The sequence below is a fragment of the Miscanthus floridulus genome, chromosome 10, assembly GCF_019320115.1.
Source record: "Miscanthus floridulus cultivar M001 chromosome 10, ASM1932011v1, whole genome shotgun sequence".
Lineage (NCBI taxonomy): Eukaryota > Viridiplantae > Streptophyta > Magnoliopsida > Poales > Poaceae > Miscanthus > Miscanthus floridulus.
Genome location: NC_089589.1, coordinates 22,846,479 through 22,868,893, shown reverse-complemented (window position 1 = coordinate 22,868,893; position 22,415 = coordinate 22,846,479). Strand labels below are relative to the sequence as shown.

The 22,415-nt window shown below is 44.7% G+C and overlaps 4 protein-coding genes across 4 annotated transcripts; all 4 read right to left on the bottom strand.

Moving 5' to 3' along the window:
* Positions 1–3,362: 3,362 nt before the first annotated feature.
* Positions 3,363–12,775, bottom strand: LOC136486360 (uncharacterized). Its single transcript, XM_066483229.1, has 6 exons — positions 12,572–12,775; positions 12,193–12,266; positions 11,945–12,031; positions 3,825–5,736; positions 3,633–3,726; positions 3,363–3,540 (listed from the first exon to the last, which is right to left on the bottom strand). The coding sequence occupies exons 4-6, from the start codon at positions 4,072–4,074 to the stop codon at positions 3,480–3,482; spliced, it is 405 nt and encodes a 134-aa protein (XP_066339326.1). The 5' UTR covers positions 4,075–5,736; positions 11,945–12,031; positions 12,193–12,266; positions 12,572–12,775; the 3' UTR covers positions 3,363–3,479.
* On the bottom strand, positions 10,002–10,592 carry LOC136488202 (putative disease resistance protein RGA4). The gene has a single exon (XM_066485212.1). It carries the CDS (start codon positions 10,590–10,592, stop codon positions 10,002–10,004), a length of 591 nt encoding a protein of 196 aa, XP_066341309.1.
* A 2,988-nt stretch (positions 12,776–15,763) lies between the features above and the next one.
* LOC136488201 (aldehyde oxidase GLOX1-like) lies at positions 15,764–16,675 on the bottom strand. Its single transcript, XM_066485211.1, has one exon. The coding sequence runs from the start codon at positions 16,673–16,675 to the stop codon at positions 15,764–15,766; it is 912 nt and encodes a 303-aa protein (XP_066341308.1).
* Positions 16,676–21,590: 4,915 nt separating this feature from the next.
* On the bottom strand, positions 21,591–22,010 carry LOC136488200 (uncharacterized). Its single transcript, XM_066485209.1, has one exon. The coding sequence runs from the start codon at positions 22,008–22,010 to the stop codon at positions 21,591–21,593; it is 420 nt and encodes a 139-aa protein (XP_066341306.1).
* Between the last annotated feature and the right edge of the window lie 405 nt (positions 22,011–22,415).

Genomic DNA, 22,415 nt, shown 5'->3' with positions numbered 1-22,415 from the left:
ACAGTAGAGTAGTTGAATCGCTACTGCCAACCAATAGCCGTGTTTCAATCTGCTTGAGGAAAACTTTGGCGTCCGACGAGGCGACGACTCCGAAGGTGACCCCGAAACCGAAACCGAAGCCGAAGCCGGATTCTGGTCGAGCCTGGGCCCCCGGTAGGGACACCGAGGACAAGGAGGCGAGGCTTGACATGCACACCGTCAAGCAGTACTCCGATCCGTAGCAGCCTGGGCCATGCGATGTTCTCACTCCTGTCACCATCGGCACGTCAGCTTATCACTTTCATCTCGTCTCAGAGTGGTCGAGAGACTCCAATGCCCGTGCAATGCAGAGCAAAATGCTGTAGGAGTACAACTAACTAGGGATGCCCTATTGCCATCTGAAGGATCCGATTCCCTTCAGGTTGATAGGGCCGTTGCACAAATTAAACTAAGAAGGTAATTAGAGCCAGTTTTGCCAGCTGGGAGGAACTGGAAGGCGTGCATCTCTACCTCTTGATGCGTGATGCCTCACATGTGAACGTGGAGCACCGTTTCTGTTCAGGCCTTTGATTCAGAAGGTAACACTTTTTATGTTTTCGTCCATTTGTTCTAAGAAATCGTACGGCCAAACTAGGAAACTCATGTCGGTGGCGTACCACCGCCGCGCGGCGAGGAACGACGGGAGCTCGACCCAGCCCGTGGCCGGGCAGAAGAGCCGCGCGACGCGGTCGCCGTTGGAGAAGCCGCCGGTCTGGAGGAGCGTGCCGTTGGGGAGCAGCGCCCCCGAGGAGCACCACGGGTTGGTGGCCAGCGGGTACGGGTGCAGCACGTTGGAGCGGAGGTCCAGGAGCACCGAGTGAGCCGTGCGGTCGGCGCCGTTGGCGTTGGCCGCGCACGGCGCCAGCGCGGCCAGCGAGATGTTGTCGGTGCGGTCGAACATCAGGACGAAGTCCCCCGGCAGCAGCTGCATGTGCATCGCCGAGACGCCGATGCTCGCATGGAGGAGCTGCCATTCTCACTGGGACGACGAGGACGGTGTGGTGGGCTCCTGCGACGGGGCATCATCGGCGCCGACGGCATTGGCAATGCAGCTGGCGATTAGGAGGTGGAGAAGCAAGGATCTTGGCTTGGGCATGGCTGCTGAGCATGCATCCATGCATGCGATATTTAAGCCTTTTCATGCATCCTTGCGATGTTGATAAGCTAGGTGTAGGTGTAGGTTTGTAGCTAGCTTGTGTACAGAGTGTGTTGCGTTGCATTTGATGGTACAGGGAAGGTTGCATTGCATTCTGTTGGGTGGACGGTTGGTTCAGGGAAGGTTGGAGGGACGAGGGAAATGGGGAATACGCATTTGATGCTTCTAACAGGGTTACACGATTCAATGAGTCAGAAATTTCGGACCAGACTTCATTTAACCCGTCAAAATATTCATGTTTAGCTAGCATTTAGCTGAATCTTTGACACAATTTGATCAAGAGGCACAGAGACGAAACATATTGACCCTCCCAGAGCCCGAGCGACGCTCGCCCAGGTGGCCATCCTCTCGTCGGTCTCCTCCCTGTCTCTACTTCCTTCGGTGCTTGCTCTCGGTTCTGTTCGGGCAAAAACCACTCTCATCCGATTTGCTTTGTTTCTTTTCCATTTTCTCTTTTGTTTCTCCTCTGACTTTTTCTCTCTCAGACCCCCTTTTCTTCATTTCCAGTAATTTCGTTCTTGGACCACTTGTTTGTTTGCAGCAGCACGCCAGACGGCAGTTGCAGAAATCACATAAGGGCTAAGGGCATGCTTGATGCAGGCGAGGCCACACTCAGCCAAGCCACATGCGCACCACCGCCACAGTTGAAGCGTAAAAAAGCGTCACCACGGTTAGGCGAGCCACAGGGCATATAAATAAACTGGGTTTCCATGTGGCTGTCACCTCCTACGTACGAACCAAACAGCAGCCAATTATTGTGGCGCCGCCACAGTTAGGCGTGGCTGGTTGCGGCCGGGGTGGAACCAAACGCGTCCTAATTCTTAGCTGACCACTTCTTTCTTCGTCGATACTCCCTCCATCCAAAGCTATTAACCGTATTAGACCAGAGAAAAAGTCAAACTTTATAAATTTTAACCAATAATTAATTAAATTATATGAATGTTTAGAACATAAAATTTATATCGGTAGATTTGTATTAAAAGTGCCTCTAAGATGATATAGATTTTTTAGCCACCGACTTTATGTTATAAGAGAAATTAATGATCAAAATTTATTTTGTAAGACCTTTTCTCTAGTCTAATACGATTATCATTTTTTCACCTGGTCTAATACGATTATCATTTTTTCATCTGGTCTAATACGATTATCATTTTATAAGACTTTATATGCAGTACCACATAGCAACACTCAGCAAAATCTTAGTGCACATCTACATAGATACCTTGCATATGTTTTGACAAGTCGATTTTAAAGGTCATTAGTTTTTAAGTTGCCTAATTCAACACCCACCATCACCACCGCCTCACACGACTTTGCTGTGCTCATGACACCGACGACCTCAAGTTAGATTCGACGATGCTTAAGTTAGGAACCGCTGTCATACTCGCACTGAGTCGAAGAAGAGTCACCCGCCTGGCTAGGGGAGGAGTGGGAAATGGGTGGGAAAGAAGAACCCTGGCATCGCCATCCTTGTGCCCGCACAGATTTCTCGAGGCATGCTCTTGCATTGGCGACACCGCATCGATAGAGGAGAGGTGAGAGCGAGGTGCATTGGTTGAAGCGTGCCTGAGCCACCCATGAGGACAACACGGGGCAGTCCTAATCCTAGAGAGAGATGTATTCACCGTTGTGCTGGGTGACACCCCTCCATCTTGCCTGCCTGCTCAAATTGTTGTTGTGCTATGCCTACCAAGAGTCAACAAACCCCAAATACAAGACCCTAAACGACAAAAGATGTAAGTAGCATACCATTGTAGTTCGTTTGAGGTGTTTGGATCCACAAGACTAAGAAGTTCCATGTTCTCCTAACATGGTCTCGTGCAAGCTACAATTCACGAAGAAAAAAAAATATTGGCAATATGATTGATTCAAGAGTAAATTTGCGCAAAGGATCTGGTCTTTACATTGTCGGTTTTCCATGACCTGCCTTGAGATAGATAGAAGCGGCCCACACCATTTCCAGTATTAACAAACCAGAAACTGAAGTGAGGCTTGCTATGTACATCCACTTGGCAAGCTGCATTTCCAGACACACCATAAACCATCCAAGCTGAAAGCTGCTGTATCATAACGTTTGTTCTGTAACGACTCAACTTGTATATACACATGCCTCTCAATTCTCGAGTGGCAAACTGCATGGAAATTCAACTGTAACGTGTACACAAATCACTGAAGAAAAATGAACAAATTCACATAACATTCTTGTCTCATTTTATTTGCATGTCAAATATCTGACTGCCTCAGAACAACCCGCAGGCTAAAAAAAGGAATAAATTCACATCACAAATTCTGCATTGTTGCTTCTTCAGTCAAAGCGATGACGGTTCCAAGGTTCCTTCTGTCCATGTAGGTCACAGACGGGCACTCTACTTGCATGCAAGGGTCATATGCATTATATAATCTGCAGTGTTATACGCCCCTTACGAACAACTAGTAACAAGAACTGTATGTTGCATACTTGATTACTCCCTCAGTTGTTCCACATTGACACATTCTTCTTCGATTTTGTCCCTTGAAATTTTCTCCACTTCGTCCAACAACACTTTCATCCCCTGAAACGTCACATGCAGTCAAGTAACCAGATATTCCAATAGCAAAAAAGGTACATACTCAGTATGCAACGTATAAAGCAGCAGTTGTGTTAATTTACCTGAAGCGTCAGCAGAGACGTTGATGTTTGTCTTGAAGCTGAATGGATCGCCTGTGTACTTCACGTACCACTTCCTTTGAATGTTGTTGTCATCATCATCTGCATATGCCTTGACCTGCTTGATATGGCTAAACTTGTCCCACTCAGGGCTAGATTTTCCTTTAGCTATGGAAGTGAGCAACAGGACATCACAGTCTAGACCCAAATGCCTTGGCTTTACGTCCTGCAAATATCCAGGGAGTGTTTCCATGTCGTAGTCCTCCAGCCAGAGTTTCCCTCTAGCACCTTCAACTTTGGGCACGAGCAGATATTAAGGTTCTGCAAATTTGGCAGATTGCTGATCCTCTCTAGTCCATGACATCTACTCACCACAATTTTCAAACCAGAACCAAAGTTCTCCACAGCGCTTGGGTGCCATGATGGTGTGGTAGTAAGAACTCTGACCCAACACGCTTGATGCCTGGGGCGCTTTCAATCTGTAGGAACTCCAAGCTGGGGAGCTGCCACAAGCCATCAGGTAGCTCTGTGCAATAAGGCAAGTCTTCCATGAATAGAATCCTCAAGCTTCCAAGGCACACAATTGCTGTCAATGTCATCCACCGTGGAAGTCGTTGACCAAAGTACCCTTCGATTCCTAGTTTTTCTAAGCAAGGCGGAGGGCAGAGCTCATCAAACACCTTCTCGATTTGTTGCTGCTCTTCCTGTTTCACCAACCGGTGAGCACCTCCACGCCTACTAGTGCACTGTAAGTACAGATCGCTGAGGCACACCTTTTCACCAAGCCTGGCTTTTATAGCAAATGAGGAAGAAGATACATTCTCCAGGCCATGTATACGAAGACGCATGAGCTGGTTAAGAGGTCCTAATTCTTCCAAACTACACCAATCACCCTCCACATGGGCTGGAAACCCCTTTAATATCCTCAAATTAGTTAGGCTGCCGAAACCCCTGGGTATATTGTTTGTACCTGAGTATGCAAGGCTTAGATACCTCAGCTGCCGTAACTCTCCAATGCCACGAGGAAGCTTCACCAAACTTTTACAATCAGTAAGGTCAATGCACTGCAAGAATTTCATCTTGGCTATTTTTTTTGGCAGCCTAGATGTGTTAGTGCCATCTCTAGGCACAAATACCTCAAGTGTTTGAGTTAGACCAAGGATTTAGACAATGCATCAAAATTTGCATCTTGTATATGTAGGGTCCGCAAACATGGAAAACATGACAGTGAATCACCTGGGTTGATCTTAATTTTCCCACCAAAAATTAGTGTTCGTAGTGATAGATGTGGTTGCAGAGAACTCCACCCTAGCCCATTTGATGTTGATCCATTGGTTTTTAGTGATATCCGAATAATATTTTGTGGATTAATATTGTTGATAAGGCCAGCCTCACTTTTGTTTGCTATCAGTGCTTCATCTCTAGTCAAATACTGAGCGAATGAGCGAACAACATCATGCATATTGCAAACTTGCTGGTCTATGTACCCTTGATACGGCTCTAGAAGGTTCCTAGCTATTAGCTGGTCATAGTACTCTTTTCCTAATACTTATAAATCACGTGAGTTTCCATGAGCAAATCCTTCCCCAATCCACATGGCAACAATACGGTCATACCCGAACAATACGCTCTTGGGGAGGAGGGCGTAGTGCAGAAAGCAAGACTGCAACTCTGGGTGCAAATCTTGATAGCTAAGGTATACTGCATAGTTTAGCTCTTCAGGCATTTGAGATACTGACCATGTAGAATCATTTAGGACATTTTTCCAGTCGCTTCGCCTTATGTTTTTCTGGCGGAGAAGGCCTCCTATTACTTTGACTGCGAGAGGCAAACCATCACATTTTGCTATAATCGACGTTCCAATGCCCTTCAATGCATCAACCTTTGGTTCGTCATTGTTTTCGTTTCCGACCACCTGCAGCAGCAACTTAAGCTTGTTAATTGAATGGAATATGTAGATATAAATACACTTGGTCATAATCGGAAGCAAAATCAAGTGCTAAAAACGATACTGTGTGCAAAGGCAAAATTCATGTGCGACGTTCTAAGCGCATGACCGATGTACCAGTCCACTAAAATAGATGGAAAAATCATCGTATATGTATATCACTACGGTGCAATTAGGTGACGTCTGCGACTGTGTACAAGAATAGTGTTCTCATCAGTCACTATCATTACAAACTCTCGTCTACCTGATGTTTATAGTCACTCCAGCATTTATCGTATCTTTTATTAAAAAAGCACAAAATGATAAGTTATGACAATGATAAGTTATAAAAAAGGTTGTACAGTACGCCAGACTACTTCTCACTGCCAAGTACTGACAATGATAAGTTATAAAAAAGCACAAAATGTATGCCAGATTACTGCATCTTCACTGCCAGTAACCGACAATGACAATATTTAAACTCAAGATCTCAACATTCTCCTGAGCATCTATACCAGCAGAGCTATACAACACTTGTGACTATACAACTGATGCTATTCTTTTAACTACACAATTTTGAATCTTATATTGCATATTTGATACTCTAAATGATCTCAAATGAAAAGGTTGTTAGCTACAAAGTTGTAGATCGATCTCATCTACTACTAACTCTACTATTGACTTTGTCTCCATTCGACATCATTAACCATCTCAAATCCCATTGGTGAACTTACATAGAATATTTTGATATGTAAACCATCTTAAATTAAAAAGTTGTTAACTACAAAGTTTTAAATCTTTTTGAACGTATAAATCTTATCTTATCAAACATCATATGAAAAAGTTATTACTTTTTCGTAAAATAGCCTATCACTGTTGGTCGTAGCCACAATCCGGCCATGACAGATGGTCCTTCACTGCATGTTCGTGGCTATAACCAACAGTGATAGTACACTGCCTGTCACTATCACTTGTAGCCGCGATTCATTCGTGAAAGTTCGATTCGGTCGTGAAAGTTCATCTATCACTGTCAGTTGTACTATCACTACCAGTTCTAAAGCAACCAGCAATGATGTTCCGACAATGATGGCATGTGTTTGTGGTAGTGCTAGGTCCTATGCTACCCACTTGCTTATTAATAATGGTATGAACTATCATGTCAGCGTGCACTATGGCACTTAAGGCCATGTTTGGATGTTGTAGTATTAAGAGACGTAGTATTCAGAAACAACGATTTTAGAACCTATAGATGTGGTAAACCATGATTTAGCAACAAAGAGGTCTAGATATGAGTTTATAAAACTCTAAAGAGACTACAAATTTAGCAAAACTCTGGTTTTCAAAACCATAAAATTTGTTGCATCAACACACTTCATACAACTCTAATAAAATCAAAGTATTGCACAAAAGCATGGTATTTTTCTAAAACTCCAAAAATACATCTGCATCCAAACAGGGCCTAAGATTTTGAACTTGCTACATTCAAAAATTGTATATGTAGTAGAAGTATTATTTTTAAAAAAATATAGAGTAATCAAAATTAAATTACCAGTGTCGATATGACATAGTATTTGAGTCAAATTTTATAAAATTATTTGAAATAAAAACTTTTAAACTTTTTTGTCATGCCATAGTAATGTAATTTAAAATAAATTATCAGTGTCATTGATATGTGATTTGTTAAGTAACAATTTAGCACTTGATGATCTATTAACTAAAAATATCCTAATGTATGTATGTTTGATTGGTCGATATATTAACCCAACTTTATGTTAATAACCGAAATGTATAGCATGGATCATGGAGGATGCAAACTATACAGCCACGATGTTGTCAGAAATTGGTCCTGCTATCGGCCAGGTTGAAGGTGAAAGAAAGAACCCGAGAAACCAGAGGATTTATTTTAACATGGTTCAGTAATTAACTAATCGGTCCCAATACAAGCCTACATGAAGCTAGTCCTCGTTTGAAACCCAAAGATTGGGTATATGATCCTAGAAAATAAATTCGTCCCTTTGTGACATTTGGTTTATTTTTTTATTCCAATTTGACACTATATGTTAAATATCGTTGCAACTTATCATGAGATTATTCATAAAAGGACCAAACACCCCTGGTAGAAAAACGAATGGACGGAAGTCAATTATTAGGATCCAACTGGAAAGGTTATTGAAGTCTGCACATCTTGACCTGAAGAAGCTACGTTTTTCTCCCTTATTCATACTCTCTTGGATGCAGGTAAGCCTAATGTGATATCCCTTGTATCCTTAGCTTTTTAACCATTCTAGAGATGAGACAATTACTCAAGTGTCTATGGTAAAACCTGTCAATCAGGATATATGCCAAAGGCCCCGTGAGTACTTTTCCTAACTTTTTACGCCATGTTCAGAATAGAACTTTAAATCATTGATTTTATTTTAACATGTTTACAGGATCTAGTAAAATTATAATAGTTTGAAAAGGTTGTTAGAGAAAAGGATAAAAGTTACATATGTTATATGTTATTTTAATGTCTAACTCGATGAGATATTTAAAAAGTTACACTCCTATCACCTAATAATAGGACTTCTGAAAATTTAGAACAAAATAAATTAGGCAACAAGAGAAAGCCTAACATTCCCATCATTAAACAGTAATGTCCAGTCCTGAAAATAGTACAGGCTATAAATTGCTGATTCTTTATCAGACCGTGGAGGATGGGACTTGGTCTTGGAGATATTAAACCTAAGCACCAGACGCCCTTTGCAACGAAAGGATACAGTAGAGTAAAAGTTTAGAAATCTTAATCTCATGACCATCTAAAGAGTTGAGGCTCTCAAAAAAATCTATAGAGTTGCGGCCACAAGTATTAGTAACAATGTAAGAATGCTTGTACATGAGCTCTTACGAAACTTCACAAGCACCTACAGTCATTTGTGTAATGTAAGAAATTTTTTTTAAAAATATTACTACATGTTACTAACTTTATTATTGTTTGTAGTTTACGCTTATTCCTTTTAGGCTTTTATTTCGCCTATTCTTTATCATGCTCTGTGTTCATGATTCTTTAATGACATTTCACTACTATAGAAATGGATTTCGCCAACACTATTTTGATTCTATCAGAAACATCGGGAAAAACATATCACCTCCGATAATTGAACCGTTGATAAAAACGGCTTTCACCACCATTTGTGGAGTGAAAACCGGTTTTGAGTATATAGCCGGCCAGAAACCCTAGCCCATTCTCACTCCCTCACCGACACCCCACCTACTGACCACCTCTCTCTCCCTTACTCGAGCACTTCCTTCCGCCCCCTCTCTCCCTCACCAGCACTCCCTCCGGGCCCCCTCTCTATCCAACTGTAGCCCCGCGGCCCGAAGATCGGATCTGCCATCGGCGCGGGGGCCTCGATGTCACAATCCTGGCCGCTAGGGGCAGCTAGCGTAGACCATCATGGACGACTGCAGGCACACATGACACGTGTATTTTTTAATTATTTTTATTCAACTTTCAATATCGGTTTCAATGTGGCGGTGATGAAGGTGAGCATCACCGCCGAATCGCAAAACCGGTGGTGATGGTGGTTTTCAAGCAAGTGGTGATAATGTTTGTGTAGTAGTGTTTTGAAAGTGGGTTACAGACCCTAGATTTCTAATATTAATGCTAAAACAAATAACTATTTTGTACAACCATGCACATAAGGGCATCTTCAGTGTAAATTTTCTTTTTGTGGTTTCTAAGAGTGCCACATCATTTTATAGGTTTAGGTTGATGAATGAAATGATTCCTCAAGACACAATTTTATAAATAGATAGTAAAGCAAATGTGAAGAAAATGCGCAAGATTACCGACATCTGAATAGATAGTGTAGCAAATGCGCATGCATGAATGTGTAACAAAATAAAGCTATAAATTAACTTATACGAACCTGCTTGTTGAGCAAAGACCAGGCATCTTCTTGCTCTAATTTGTTGACATGGTGGTAGGGAACCTCCGCCATCATGCATTTGGCGACCATGTCATGTCTTGTGGTAACGAGGACACAACTACCTTGAGCTAGGACGCTTAATAATGGAGTTTTGAGGACACCCTCCCATGCATGGTGGTCCCAGACATCATCCATCACCAATAAAGTCTTGCAGTCCTTCAAGGCTTCCTTAAGGGTTCGCTCTAGTGCAGCCTTTGCGTTTCTTGGTGCTTGATGGTTTCCTTGTGTTTCAGTGCTAGCTCTCTCTAAACAGATCAACATCGCTAAAATCTTGATTGACACTCAACCATAGTCTCTTTTGAAACTCTTGTTTGATGAAGTCATGATTAAAGATCTTCTTGGCAAGGGTGGTTTTCCAATCCCTCCTACTCCCACGATAGCATAAACCATAACATTTTTGTGTTCATGTACATTTTTGTCCTTCTTCGTCAGCAAATCCACAAGATTTCTTGTGTCCTCCTCAATCTTCTCACCAACCACACCTAACTCATCCTCCCCTGTTGTCTCACGCCTAGCGTGAAGGGAGGATTCTACCTTTTTTGTGTTGTCCTCATAAGATGCAAGGTTAATGAAGTTGAAGGTTTTGCTACGCTTCTCAATGTCATCTAGCCTCTCATTAAGACTTTTTATGTGATTACCGATGTCATGAGCATGGAGAGGATTCCTCATACAAAAGAGCAAGGGATTGAAGCAGCCCATATCACAGCTTCGACCCCGTTCCATCGCCTTGAGCTGGCACAAATCAAGGATGTTGGTAGCATCATACATGGCATTCCTAAGCTCTCTCACCCATGATTTCACACTCTCGTCGCTGATGTTCCTCTTGTCAGCATCGACGAGGAACCTCTTAAGGTCCCCAAGCTTCATCGCCATCTTTTTTTATCTCACCGGGAACACCTAAGAGCAGATGCACCTCTTCTTTAGCCATCTCCAACAACATGTCTTGGAGGTAGGATGCTAAAGCATCCAGTACCACCGCCATTTTTGCTGCTTCGGTATCTACAAAATCGAAATTAGATAAAAAAAATCAAATGTTTCGTTTTAAAGGAAAGGTAATCTTGATGGTAAAAGTACCGAGGCCCCTATAACCTTGGTACTATTATTCAAAAGGGAACACTGCAACAGTAGATAGGTACTAGAATAATCACATTTAAATGATAACTGAGTACTTTTGGTACCAGATCTGGCGCATAGTAGCAAGCTAAAACGATAACGGAGTTAACAAATTAATGAGTAGCTAGCAGACGAGAATATGATGAAGTTTGATCTATGGATGATGTTGAAATATTATATACTTGGGCACCTAAAAATCGAAAGCAGCTACACCAATCTCAAGCCATCACCCTTGTGTGAGTATATTTGTGAGTGGAAGAAGAGTATAATATCTCCAACAAAAACTAGAAAGAAAGAAAGAAAGAAAGGAGCGCGGCGAGCGGGGCGGCGGCGGCTTGTGGGGATCTTCAGTGGCTGTGCTCCTAGGCGGATCTAGGGCGTGGATCTCCGGCGGCCGCGCCTCCTCCAAGCACGGCACGGTGCCCCCACCCTCTCCCTCTCCGGCATGCGGCGAACAGCGCCTACTCTCCTCCACAACCAGGCGGTGGGAGCAACCCTCCGGCAGCGGATCGAGCCGCGCTCCGACCTCCTTCCCCCTCCCACCTCTCCCTACGGCGCAGATCCGGCGGAGAGGTGGCCTAAGGCGGCGGATCGGGCGGGTTGGTGCCCGGCGGCTGCGGATCTGGCCTCCTCCCCTCCCTTCATGGCTCCACGGCGTGTATCCGGCGGTGGAGGTGGCCTCCAGCGGCAGAGAGGCACCACAGCAAGCAGCGGCGGCCCATGGATGGGCTCGGCGGGCCCATGGATGGGCTCGGTGGGCCTGTCCACGGGTTTTTTTTTTGTTTTTATTCGATTTACGGAGGCGGGCATCAAACCGTCTCGGTAAAGGTCACATTTACCGTGACCATTTTTTCGAGGCGGTTGTGATGCCCGCCTCGGTAAATCCATTTTGCCCGCCTCGGAAAATATTTTGTGTAGTAGTGAGGGCCAGATTGGGTACTTTTGGTACCAGACCTGGCACCTTGATTTGCATTAAGGTACCAAACTCAACCCGTCACCCGTGTGTGAGTATATTTGTGAGTGGAAGATGAATAACATCTCCAATAAAAATAAGAAAGAAAGAGGATGGAAAGAAAAAACAGAGAGAGCTGGGAGAGACTAGGCATATGCACCTTGATTTGCAGCGGCGAGAGAGAATGCTGTGTCCTACAGTTCCTTGATCTGTTGTGGAGTGGAGCAAGAGGACTGGCCGGGCCAGGCTGGGGGTACATTTGTCACAGAGATGCCAAATTGTTAGATTTGTGGTTGATGTATAATAGTGTATATAAACGAGTACACAAGTTTGAAAGTAGATCTTGGACGCAGAGCTAGCTACGCATGAAAATTGAATGCAGAGAAATAAGGCGTCGAGGAAACGGACCTGTTGAGCGATGGCTGGAACTGAAAGTACGTTGGACCAAGTGCAGGCGTGGTTTGTGGAACGGCACCTGCTGCCTAGCAGTTGCAAAGGTTAGAGACTAACTAGTGCAGGCGTGGTTTGCAGCCGGTAGAAAGAGGATAATATGTGCCTAGCAGTTGCAACGGTCTGTTGTAGAGTAACGCAAGAGGACTGGCCAGGCCGCGCTGGGGTTTACAGTCATCGATCACCATAGAGATGCCGAATTGTTAGATTTGTGGTTGGTGTATATATATAATAGTATATATAAACGAGTACACAAGTTTGTAGTAGATCTCGGACGCAGAGCTAGCTACGCATAAAAAAAATAATTGCAGAGAAATACAACGTCAAGGAAACGAACCTGTTGAGCGATGCCTGGAAGCCTGGAACAGGAACGAATCCCGGCGTGGTTTGTGGCAACTGCTCTGCTTGACGGACGCTGGCGGAGGTGGTGAATGGGCTGATGGCCAGGGTTGCTGCTAGCTGGCGCCGGAGGGGGCGGACAAGCTGAAAGGGACTAAAGCGAAGAACAGAGGAGATGTGAGGTGGTTAGCGACGACTAGAACTGCGGTTGCTTCTCTCGGCAGCTTGAGATGAGGAACGAAGGCAACTTTATAGTTGGCCATGGTCGGCCCAGTTAACTGAGCTGGTAGTGGCAGGCAGAGTCTGAACATCTTCAAATACTTCAAATAAGTTATAGTCTTACAGATGGTATCAGGGTCAATAATTTTGATATAAATTTATCTTCATGCAAATTCGTAAAAAAAAAATTATGAATTATTTTTTTGACCACACTTCTTTTCAGAAACGGGCTTGCCACCTCTGTTAATTGTTATGTCTAGATCCTAGTTTTCTCTTTAACCATTCGTATGAACGCCTTCTTTTATTTGCTCATGTTACTAAAAAAGAGTTTAGGTCCTAGTAGTATTGCTTTCCACATGTTGATTAAGTTGAAACACAGCTTGCACGCCAACGCTCAATACGTATTATAACACAGGATTATATTTGTAGTAGTATTGTTTTATATAACGTAGAATGGTAAAAAATAAGTTACTAATATTGATATTACATAATTTTTTATTCAAAATGTATAAACTTATTCGGAATACCAAATTATGAAATCTATTATCATGGAGTGTTAATATAAATTAAAATTAATAATTGGTGATATTGCTATTGATTTGGTAGGTGAACATTTTTCCATGTTTCATAATCTATTAAAATAAATATTTATCCTATGTATACATGTGAAAGGTAATATTATGCTAAATTTTAACTTCATGGTTGTTGAATGTTAAATTATTTTTTTGTAATAGCATATATTAGTATTTAATGTAGATTTGAGAATTTTTATTTGTTTCTTTATAATAGCCGTGGTAGAAAAAATATAGAGGTGTTACATTATATGCTATTTCATAATAGCGTATATGGGTATGTTGAAAGCAAACTTAGAGGTTACTTTGCATTATCCTTCATATTGATAGAGGTGGTTAATTTATAAAATTATCTGGGAGTATTTTAAATTATCATTCATATTGGCAGGTGTAGGTAATTTAGATACAATGTTAGAGAATTATTTCGAATTGTCTTGATAATGACAAAGGTGGATAATTCAGATGTAATGTTAGGGGGTTATTTTGAATTATCTTTAACAATGACAAATGCGGTTTATTTAGATGCAAATTTAGGGGTTAGCTTGAATTATTTTTCAAAATAACAGAGGTGGGTAATTTATATACAAGTTTAGGGGGTTATTTTGAATTATCTTTCATAATGGTATATGTGGATAATTTAGGTGCAAGATTCAAAGGTTACTTTATGTATTTTTCATAATAGCAAAGGTAGGTATTTTTTATAAATGACAACATATCCAATGGCTATTATCAACGATGACGATTAAAGTTTATCAAATTAATGGTTAGATGTTTCTTATTATTGTGAGAGTTTCTAGGATCTATTTTTTGACTAGCACGTCAAAAGTGAGAGAATTAACGTGGTGCCTTTAATTACTTAATAGTAGAATTAGGTCTTGAGTTGGTTTTTGATAAAAAAAAATTCCAAGAGACGTTTGAGGTCATAATAATAATAAATAAATTGGTCTGTTACTCCTCAAAACTCTTCTTTCCATTGTCTTAAAAAAACAGATGACAGACCCACACACAGACGGGGAGACTCTCGCTCTGGTCATGCCCCTGTCGCGCGCCATGCGCTGAGAATGCAATGCCGATGGGGTTGTTGGAGGGAGAAAGAAGGCACGCAACTTTTACTTTTGTAGAGAAAGCGCCACATGCAGATGGGATTAGTCGATTACCCTTTTCCTTCATAATTCTGGTAGTTTGATCATGCGCGTCCATGGCTAGGTGCCTAGGTGTGAAAGAGAATGATGCCGCCCATGCTGGCTTTAACTTTTCAGTACATTCACTTATATAACCAAAAGTATGGTCGGAGATTAGCTTTTAGATATTTTTTTGTGGAACGGCGCCTGCTGCCTAGCAGTTGCAAAGGTTGGAGATTGGCCGGATCCGGCCGGCCTCGGTGCAGTCGTCGGCAGCTTGCTGTGGCTACTGCTTTGCTCGACGGAGGGCTGAAGGCTGACGGACTGGTGACGGGGATTGCGGCTAGCCGGCGCCGGAGGGGGCGGATGAGCTGGAATCGACTTGAATGAAGAAGGGAGCTAGGAGACGTGAGGTGTGGCTGCGGTGGGTACGGTTCGCTGCTTCAGTTGGGGAACCAAGGCTACTTTATTGTTGGGCTTGGGCATGGCCGCCTAGTTCACTGAGCTGGTAGTGAACTAGTGGCAGACAGACTATTTTTTTACTCTGAACAGCTTCATCAAATACAAAATTTGTTGACTATAAAGTTAGATCGCATCAAGCTCAATAATTTTGTTATAAAACATCTTGATCGTTTGGTTTGGTTTGGCTTATAATCCATAACTAAAAGTACTGTTGGTTAGTTTGATGTGAGAGAAAAATATTGTTCGTTAGCTGATAAGTCATGGCTTATAAACTAAATACGACCGAACGAATAGGCTGAAAGCAAGCATGGGATACATTTTCTGACGGGTCACGAGGGCCCGGGTCGCCCAGGAAGGAATGTATCCTGAGTGCTTTTGCTTTAGGCCGCGGCGTTGGAAGCATGTTGCAGCGATCCATCCTGATGTCGTGTGAGGGCTTTTGCCTTTGGCCACTGGAATTGGAAACGGCAAAGCATATGTTGCAGCGAGAAGCAAGGAATATATACAAGCTGGTCATGTGCTTTTGACCATCTGAAGCATGTTGCTTTAGGCCGCGCAGGGAACCATCTGAAGCATGTTGCTCCCGTGCAATGCAGAGCAAAATGCTGTAGGAGTAAACTAACTAGAGATGCCCTATTGCCATCTGAAGGATCCTATTCCCTTCAGGTTGATAGGGCCGTTGCACAAACTAAACTAAGAAGGTAATTAGAGCCAGTTTTGCCAGCTGGGAGGAACTGGAAGACGTGCATCTCTACCTTTTGATGCGTGATGCCTCACATGTGAACGTGGAGCACCGTTTCTGTTCAGGCCTTTGATTCAGAAGGTAACACTTTTTATGTTTTCGTCCATTTGTTCTAAGATATCGTACGGCCAAACTAGGAAACTCATATGCGCGTCTGGGCAAAGCCGGATGAGCCACATGACGGGTAGTTCCTCGGCACGCCGCATGGGACGGCTGGGAGCCATCGGAGCGGAGCACACGGTTATATGGGTCGAAGTCGACGGCACGGTCATTGGCAAAGACAAAGACAGTGCCGTCAGGGAGGAGGTGGAGGAACGGCCGAAAGGGTACAGGTTGTTCTCGGCGTCGGGCTCCATCGTCTCGTCCATAAACGGAAAGAACGTCAGCGCCGGCGCCACGTCATCGGCGTGCGGGAAGTACTCGAGGTTGGACTGCCGCCGCCCGCCGAGGATGAGCACGCGCCCGTCGGGGAGGATCATGTCGGTGGCGTACCACCGCCGCGCGGCGAGGAACGACGGGAGCTCGACCCAGCCCGTGGCCGGGCAGAAGAGCCGCGCGACGCGGTAGCCGTTGGAGAAGCCGCCGGTCTGGAGGAGCGTGCCGTTGGGGAGCAGCGCCCCCGAGGAGCACCACAGGTTGGTGGCCAGCGGGTACGGGTGCAGCACGTTGGAGCGGAGGTCCAGGAGCACCGAGTGAGCCGTGCGGTCGGCGCCGTCGGCGGTGGCCGCGCACGGCGCCAGCCCGGCCAGCGAGATGTTGGAGGGCCCCGTGTCGGTGCGGTCGAACATCAGGACGAAGTCCCCCGGCAGCAGCTGCATGTGCATCGCCGAGACGCCGATGCTCGCATGGAGGAGCTGCCATTCTCCCTGGAACGACGAGGACGGTGTGATGGGCTCCTGCGACGGGGCATCATCGGCGCCGGCGGCATTGGCAATGCTGCTGGCGATTAGGAGGAGGTGGAGAAGCAAGGATCTTGGCTTGGGCATGGCTGCTGAGCATGCATCCATGCATGAGATCTTTAAGCCTTTTCATGCATCCTTGCGATGTTGATAAGCTAGGTGTAGGTGTAGGTTTGTAGCTAGCTTGTGTACGGAGTGTGTTGCGTTGCATTGTGATGGTACAGGGAAGGTTGCATTGCATTGTGTTGGGTGTAGGGTTGGTTCAGGGAAGGTTGGAGGGACGAGGGAAATGGGGAATACGCATTTGATGCTTCGAACAGGGTTACACGATTCAAAGAGTCAGAAATTTCGGACCAGACTTCATTTAACCCGTCAAAATATTCATGTTTAGCTAGTATTTAGCTGAATCTTTGACACAATTTGATCAAGAGGCACAGAGACGAAACATTTTGACCCTCCCAGAGCCCGAGCGGCGCTCGCCCAGGTGGCCATCCTCTCGTCGGTCTCCTCCCTGTCTCTACTTCCTTCGGTTCTTGCTCTCTGTCTGTCAGATTGGCAGCGCAGCATCTGGCCGGCGGCGAGCAGAGCACTCGGTTTTAACAATAAAATCAGATATACATCATATGTGAGCTAAGAAATCAAATCTCACATATAGCTATAAATAAGGGTAATATTAATAGACAATGCTCAATATATAACATACTTAGTATAAAGAATATAACCTTAGATAGCAAACAGCGGAAAGACAACTCCGATCTTCGGGTGAAGACTCCAATTCCACGGGGACAACTGACTGGTTGATAACAAGCCTAATTGCTTCAAACTCTAGCAATCTTGTATCCATCCAGGATTTTTTCAAAGATTTAAAAAGTAAAGCAAGCGTAAACACATGTCGTACTCAACAAATATAATATGGGGTTCATGAGGCTCAAAAGGCTGACACTGTTTTAACTGCGATTAGCTTTTAATGAGTCATCTTTTAGCAATTGAATGACAACAAGTTTATTAACAAAGCCCATATAAACACATGATCAGGTAAACCAGAATAATGAATAGCATAAACCATAATCTTTAGTGATCATTTTCATTATTAGTATAATCTGTGTTCATCATCATTAACCATTAGTGATCATCTATTCCGTAAGGGTTCTAAGGTCGCCCGTGACCGTGAGCACGGCTGAAATACCAGTTTTACACTCTGCAGAGGTTGTACACTTTCACTGTGAGTCGTGATTTACCCTTTTGCCCGAGGTCGCGAGCCTCTTGACCCACTGCCAAGGATGGTCGGCAGGGTTCACTATGAAGCCTTTCAAAGGTTCGTCTAACAAGTGAGGGCCATTAGATTCACTCGGCAATCAGATATAGAGCCCCCTTTCCGATGGTACAATGACACGCAGCCTATACTCAAGGGGACAGAGGCCGCACTATACCCGATTCGTCAAGTCATTCTTACGCCAATAAAGGTAACCACTAACAAGCTAGAAAAGGTTCTCATACTGAGCTAAAGCCTGAGCCATGTAGCCCTCACAGCTGTACTATAAGTCCCGGATAATCACTTACAGATAAGTCCTTAGAGAGAGGAATCTAGAGCACCATAAAAATAGCCCAATGCTCTAGCCCCCTTGTTCCATATTGCTAAAAAGCATCTTTTAGTGTTTATTGCATATACCATTAGTCAAGTTACAAGATCATGGTTGTAGTTGAGCACTAGCATCATACTACCCAATGCAATACCCCATAGGTATCAAGGTACAAGGTACAAAGTACTAGGACATCCTTAGTGGTAGTCAAGGTAGACACATGCAGTATGAATTAAATGATTAAAGGTATATAGGACAACAAGGATGATCCCATACTATACTTGCCTTATATTTTGATCCCTCTTCTAGTCCAAAACTTCAAATATCTGCTTTTTGTTTCACCACGTAAAACTCACCGACTGGACACGATCATAAAGCACCACTGTAACACTCTAAAATTTGCCTCTTTTAAAAATAGGTTTAAAATGATTTATTTCTGAATTTTGTGCTCATAAAAACGTAGAAAAATAAATTTTTTTATTAAATTAAAATTCATCATAAGGTAGCAACATGTTTGTGCATACATGCCCTTGCATTTGATGTATTTGATTGAGTGGTTTTGATTGAAAATTTAAAATGGTTTAAATTGCTTTTGCAAATGACATTAAAAATGGCTTTGAAGTAAAAAGAAAGAAAGAAAGAAAAGAGAATTAGAAAAATAAAAGAATTTAAAAAGGTGTACAATTTAATTTTTTTTTAAACTTACCAAAATTTCTCAGTTTACTTTGAATTGAAAGTATAATTTAAATGATATTTAAATTTAGTTTTGATTAAAGGTTCAAATGAATTTAAAACCCATTTGAAAAAGTATTAGGAAAATCAAATTTGAAAAAAATTAAGCAAGCCTTGCTTCTGGCCCGTGGTTTTCTCCCGCCGGTCTGTTCTCCTCCCACCGGCCCACCTTCTCCCCTCTCTTTTTCCCTTCTCCATCCGCGCGACCCTTTCTTCTTCTTCCTCTGCACGGCCCGTTCCAGTCCCGCGGCCCAGCTCCCTTCTTTTTCCCCTTCTTTGTGCCAGCCGTAGGCCTAGCACCGAGGCAGGCCCAGCACCAAGCGGCCCCTCCCGCCCGGCCCAGTCCGCCCGACCCAGGTCACGCCGCGCGCGCGTCTTCCCTCCATCCCGCTGACGCGCCGGGCCCGCATGTCTGGTCTCCTTCTTCCCCGCGCCGTATCCCGCCCAGACTCGCCACCGCCGCCCGGGAGTCCCACGCCGCCCCGCCCCGCGCCATTGCCTTGCGCCACAAGTTCCTCCGGCCTCTTAAATAGCGAGCCCGTGCCCGCCGCCTCCCTATCCTGCACCAACGCTGCAGCGGAGCGCCCGCAGCCATGTCGTCACCTAGCGCCGCCGTCCATCGTCGACCTGCCAGGCCGCACGCCGTCTCCTCTTGCTCTGCGCCGCCAAAATCCCCCTGGATGAGTTCGCCGCACCTCCCTCTTGCTCCCCGTTGAAAGGATCAAGATGCCCAAGAGGGGGGGTGAATTGGGCTAATTCTAAATTTTCTTGCAATAATTAAGTCCTATGGTTAGCCCAATTAACCCCTTGTGCCTAGAAAGGTGTTCCTAATAATCTAACGCACAAAGGACTTGAAACCTATGTTCCAAACTTACTCTAGCATGGCAATTCTAAGAAAGTAAGAACAAGTATTGAATTGCACAAAGTAAATGCTCAAAGTAAATAGAGAGAGAGGAACGCGGCGATGTTTTGCCGAGGTATCGGAGAGTCGCCACTCCCCACTAGTCCTCGTTGGAGCACCCGCGCAAGGGTGTAGCTCCCCCTTGATCCGCGCAAGGATCAAGTGCTCTCTACGGGTTGATTCTTCAACACTCCGTCGCGGCGAATCACCCAAAGCCGCTCACAACTTGAGTTGGGTCACCCACAAGCTCCGCCGGTTGATCACCAAGCTCCCAATCACCACCAAGCCGTCTAGGTGATGGCGATCACCAAGAGTAACAAGCACGAACTCTCACTTGACCACGCGAAGCCTAATGAGAACGGTGGATGCACACTTTGCTACTCTTGATTCACTAATGAGGCTACTCTCTTGGATTCTCAAATCTCAATCACCTCACTAGGACCGTGCTCTTCTTGGCACTCACAAACGTGTTTCTCAGCTGTTGGAATGAGCAAAAGTACCCCCTCACACGAAGGGGTCGAGTATTTATAACAACGGCTGAAAAACGAACCATTATGTGCCTCTGCGGGGTGACCGGACGCTCCGGTCAAGTTGACCGGACGCTCCGATCAGTTCAACCCGCACACCAGTGTTTAAGTGATGACCGGACGCTGGCAGGGTCCGGTCAGCACTGACCGGATGCGTCCGGTCGCATTTTTCCCTTACTGGAACCTTACTGGAGTCGACCGGACGCTAGCCCTTAGCGTCCGGTCAGTTGACCTCCAGCGTCCGGTCGCACCAGATGGTTTCTTCTTGGTCAAATGAACTGACCGGACCCTGCGGCCAGCGTCCGGTCGCACCGGAGCCAGCTTCCGGTCAGTATTTGACCCTCCATTCACTTCCAACTCTCGATCAATTATGAATGAAGTTTGCTCCATTGGATCTAAGGACAATGTAGGAGCTACCTAGTGCTAGACTTAGCAAGTGTGCACCACACCTAACTCACTAGACTCACCTAGGTCAAGCTACCCGTCCATACCCCCCTTAATAGTACAGCCAAAGGAAAAACAAAGTCCTAAACTACTCTAAGTGTCTCTCCAACTCCAATTGACACTTAGAACTAGTCATCCTTAACCTTGTCGTCCATTCTTTGAAAACCGAAACGATTTCCATCGTAGGGGCATGACATCCATGATTTCCCAATCGATCTCCATTACCATGACCTAACTTAATTGCCTCTACAAAACACACGTTAGTCATAGTAATCTTGTATTGTCATTAATCACCGAAACCCAACTAGGGGCCTAGATGCTTTCAATCTCCCCCTTTTTGGTGATTGATGACAATACCACCTCGAGTATGTGAAAGAGTGAGGTTTTTTATATGCTTGGATCATATAAGCTTTTGTCAATAAGAACAAAAGAGTTAGGCAAGCTTATATGACCCAAGCCAACACAATGTACTCAAAGGATATGAATTAAGCATGAGTACAAGTAACAAAGCTCATTTGCATAGAGTAAAAGCGCGAAAGCAAAGGCAAATGAGCATGATACAAGTGATATGACATATAAATAATTCAAAGTAGAGAGCACATGTCATATATCACAATCACGTAGATATCACTATCACATAGATATAAAAGTATGCATGAAAGTAAACATACGAATGCATAATAGTAATAGTGTATCACACAAATAAGACTCCAAATGTATATAATAAGCTACTAATAATAACAAGCTCCCCCTGAATGTCGCTCCCCCTGAGTCTACATACTCGAACCCTCTCCCCCTTTGGCGTCAAACACCAAAACCTAAGGGTCGGTCGGCGGGGCTGCAGCGGATGAGTCGGGCGCTGAAGTGCGAGGAGCAAGCGTGTACTGGGTACCATCGTCATCTGATCCTGAGCTCTGTACTGACTGGCCCTCTGTAGCTGGCAATGTTGCTGAAGCGGTCTGGGTCTGAGCTGGGGCAGGTGCTGCCTGTGATGCTGCTGGTACATCTGTCGTAGGATCTGATGATGCGACAGAAGAAGGGAGCCTCTGAGTAGTCACAACAACAGGTGCTGCTGTAGAAGGACCAGGGGCATGCATATGTGGCGGTGTAGGCATCCCTGTCAACTCGCTAAAAGATGCTCCAAGACTCCTAGAGACTGACGTGTCAGGCACAAACAGCGAAGGTGACTGGTCCGGTGTGAAGCCCGTCTGAAGTGGAGTGAACTGCGGGGCTACCATGGGTGACGCTAACCACTGGGACACATGTACAAGAGGTGAGGCAAACTGAGCTGGAGGCTGTCCCTGACTCTGGAGCCCACTAGGCTATACCGCTGGAGTCGTCGAAGTGGTAGCAGGCTGAACAATCTGGGGCATAGGCTGTGGCTGTGGGGCCCCAAGAGCTGTCACAACATGCTGCATGAATCCCATAAGCTGCTGCTGCATGTGTAACTGCTGCTGATGCATCTGCTGCTGCTGCTGCTAGAGTAACTGCTGCTACCTCTGGAACTCATCCTGACGAGCCTGAAACTGTGCAAAGTTGGCAGCGGTCTCCTGAGCCTGTCGTGCCTGGTCCTGCTGCATCCGCTCAAGAATAGCAATCAAAGCGGGATCCGTCTGCGGTGCAGGTGGAGCTGAGCTGGAACT

What these genes read in the sequence shown, in the direction of transcription:
- LOC136488200 (XM_066485209.1), bottom strand. Translation starts at nt 22,010, where the DNA reads ATGGTAGCCCCGCAGTTCACTCCACTTCAGACGGGCTTCACACCGGAC.
- LOC136486360 (XM_066483229.1), bottom strand. Translation starts at nt 4,074, where the DNA reads ATGGAAACACTCCCTGGATATTTGCAGGACGTAAAGCCAAGGCATTTG. An exon ending in CGTCTCTGCTGACGCTTCAG is followed by an intron (nt 3,727 to 3,824) that starts GTAAATTAACAC and finishes GTGACGTTTCAG; the next exon opens with GGGATGAAAGTGTTGTTGGA. An exon ending in ACAACTGAGGGAGTAATCAA is followed by an intron (nt 3,541 to 3,632) that starts GTATGCAACATA and finishes GCATGCAAGTAG; the next exon opens with AGTGCCCGTCTGTGACCTAC.
- LOC136488201 (XM_066485211.1), bottom strand. Translation starts at nt 16,675, where the DNA reads ATGCCCAAGCCAAGATCCTTGCTTCTCCACCTCCTCCTAATCGCCAGC.
- LOC136488202 (XM_066485212.1), bottom strand. Translation starts at nt 10,592, where the DNA reads ATGGCGATGAAGCTTGGGGACCTTAAGAGGTTCCTCGTCGATGCTGAC.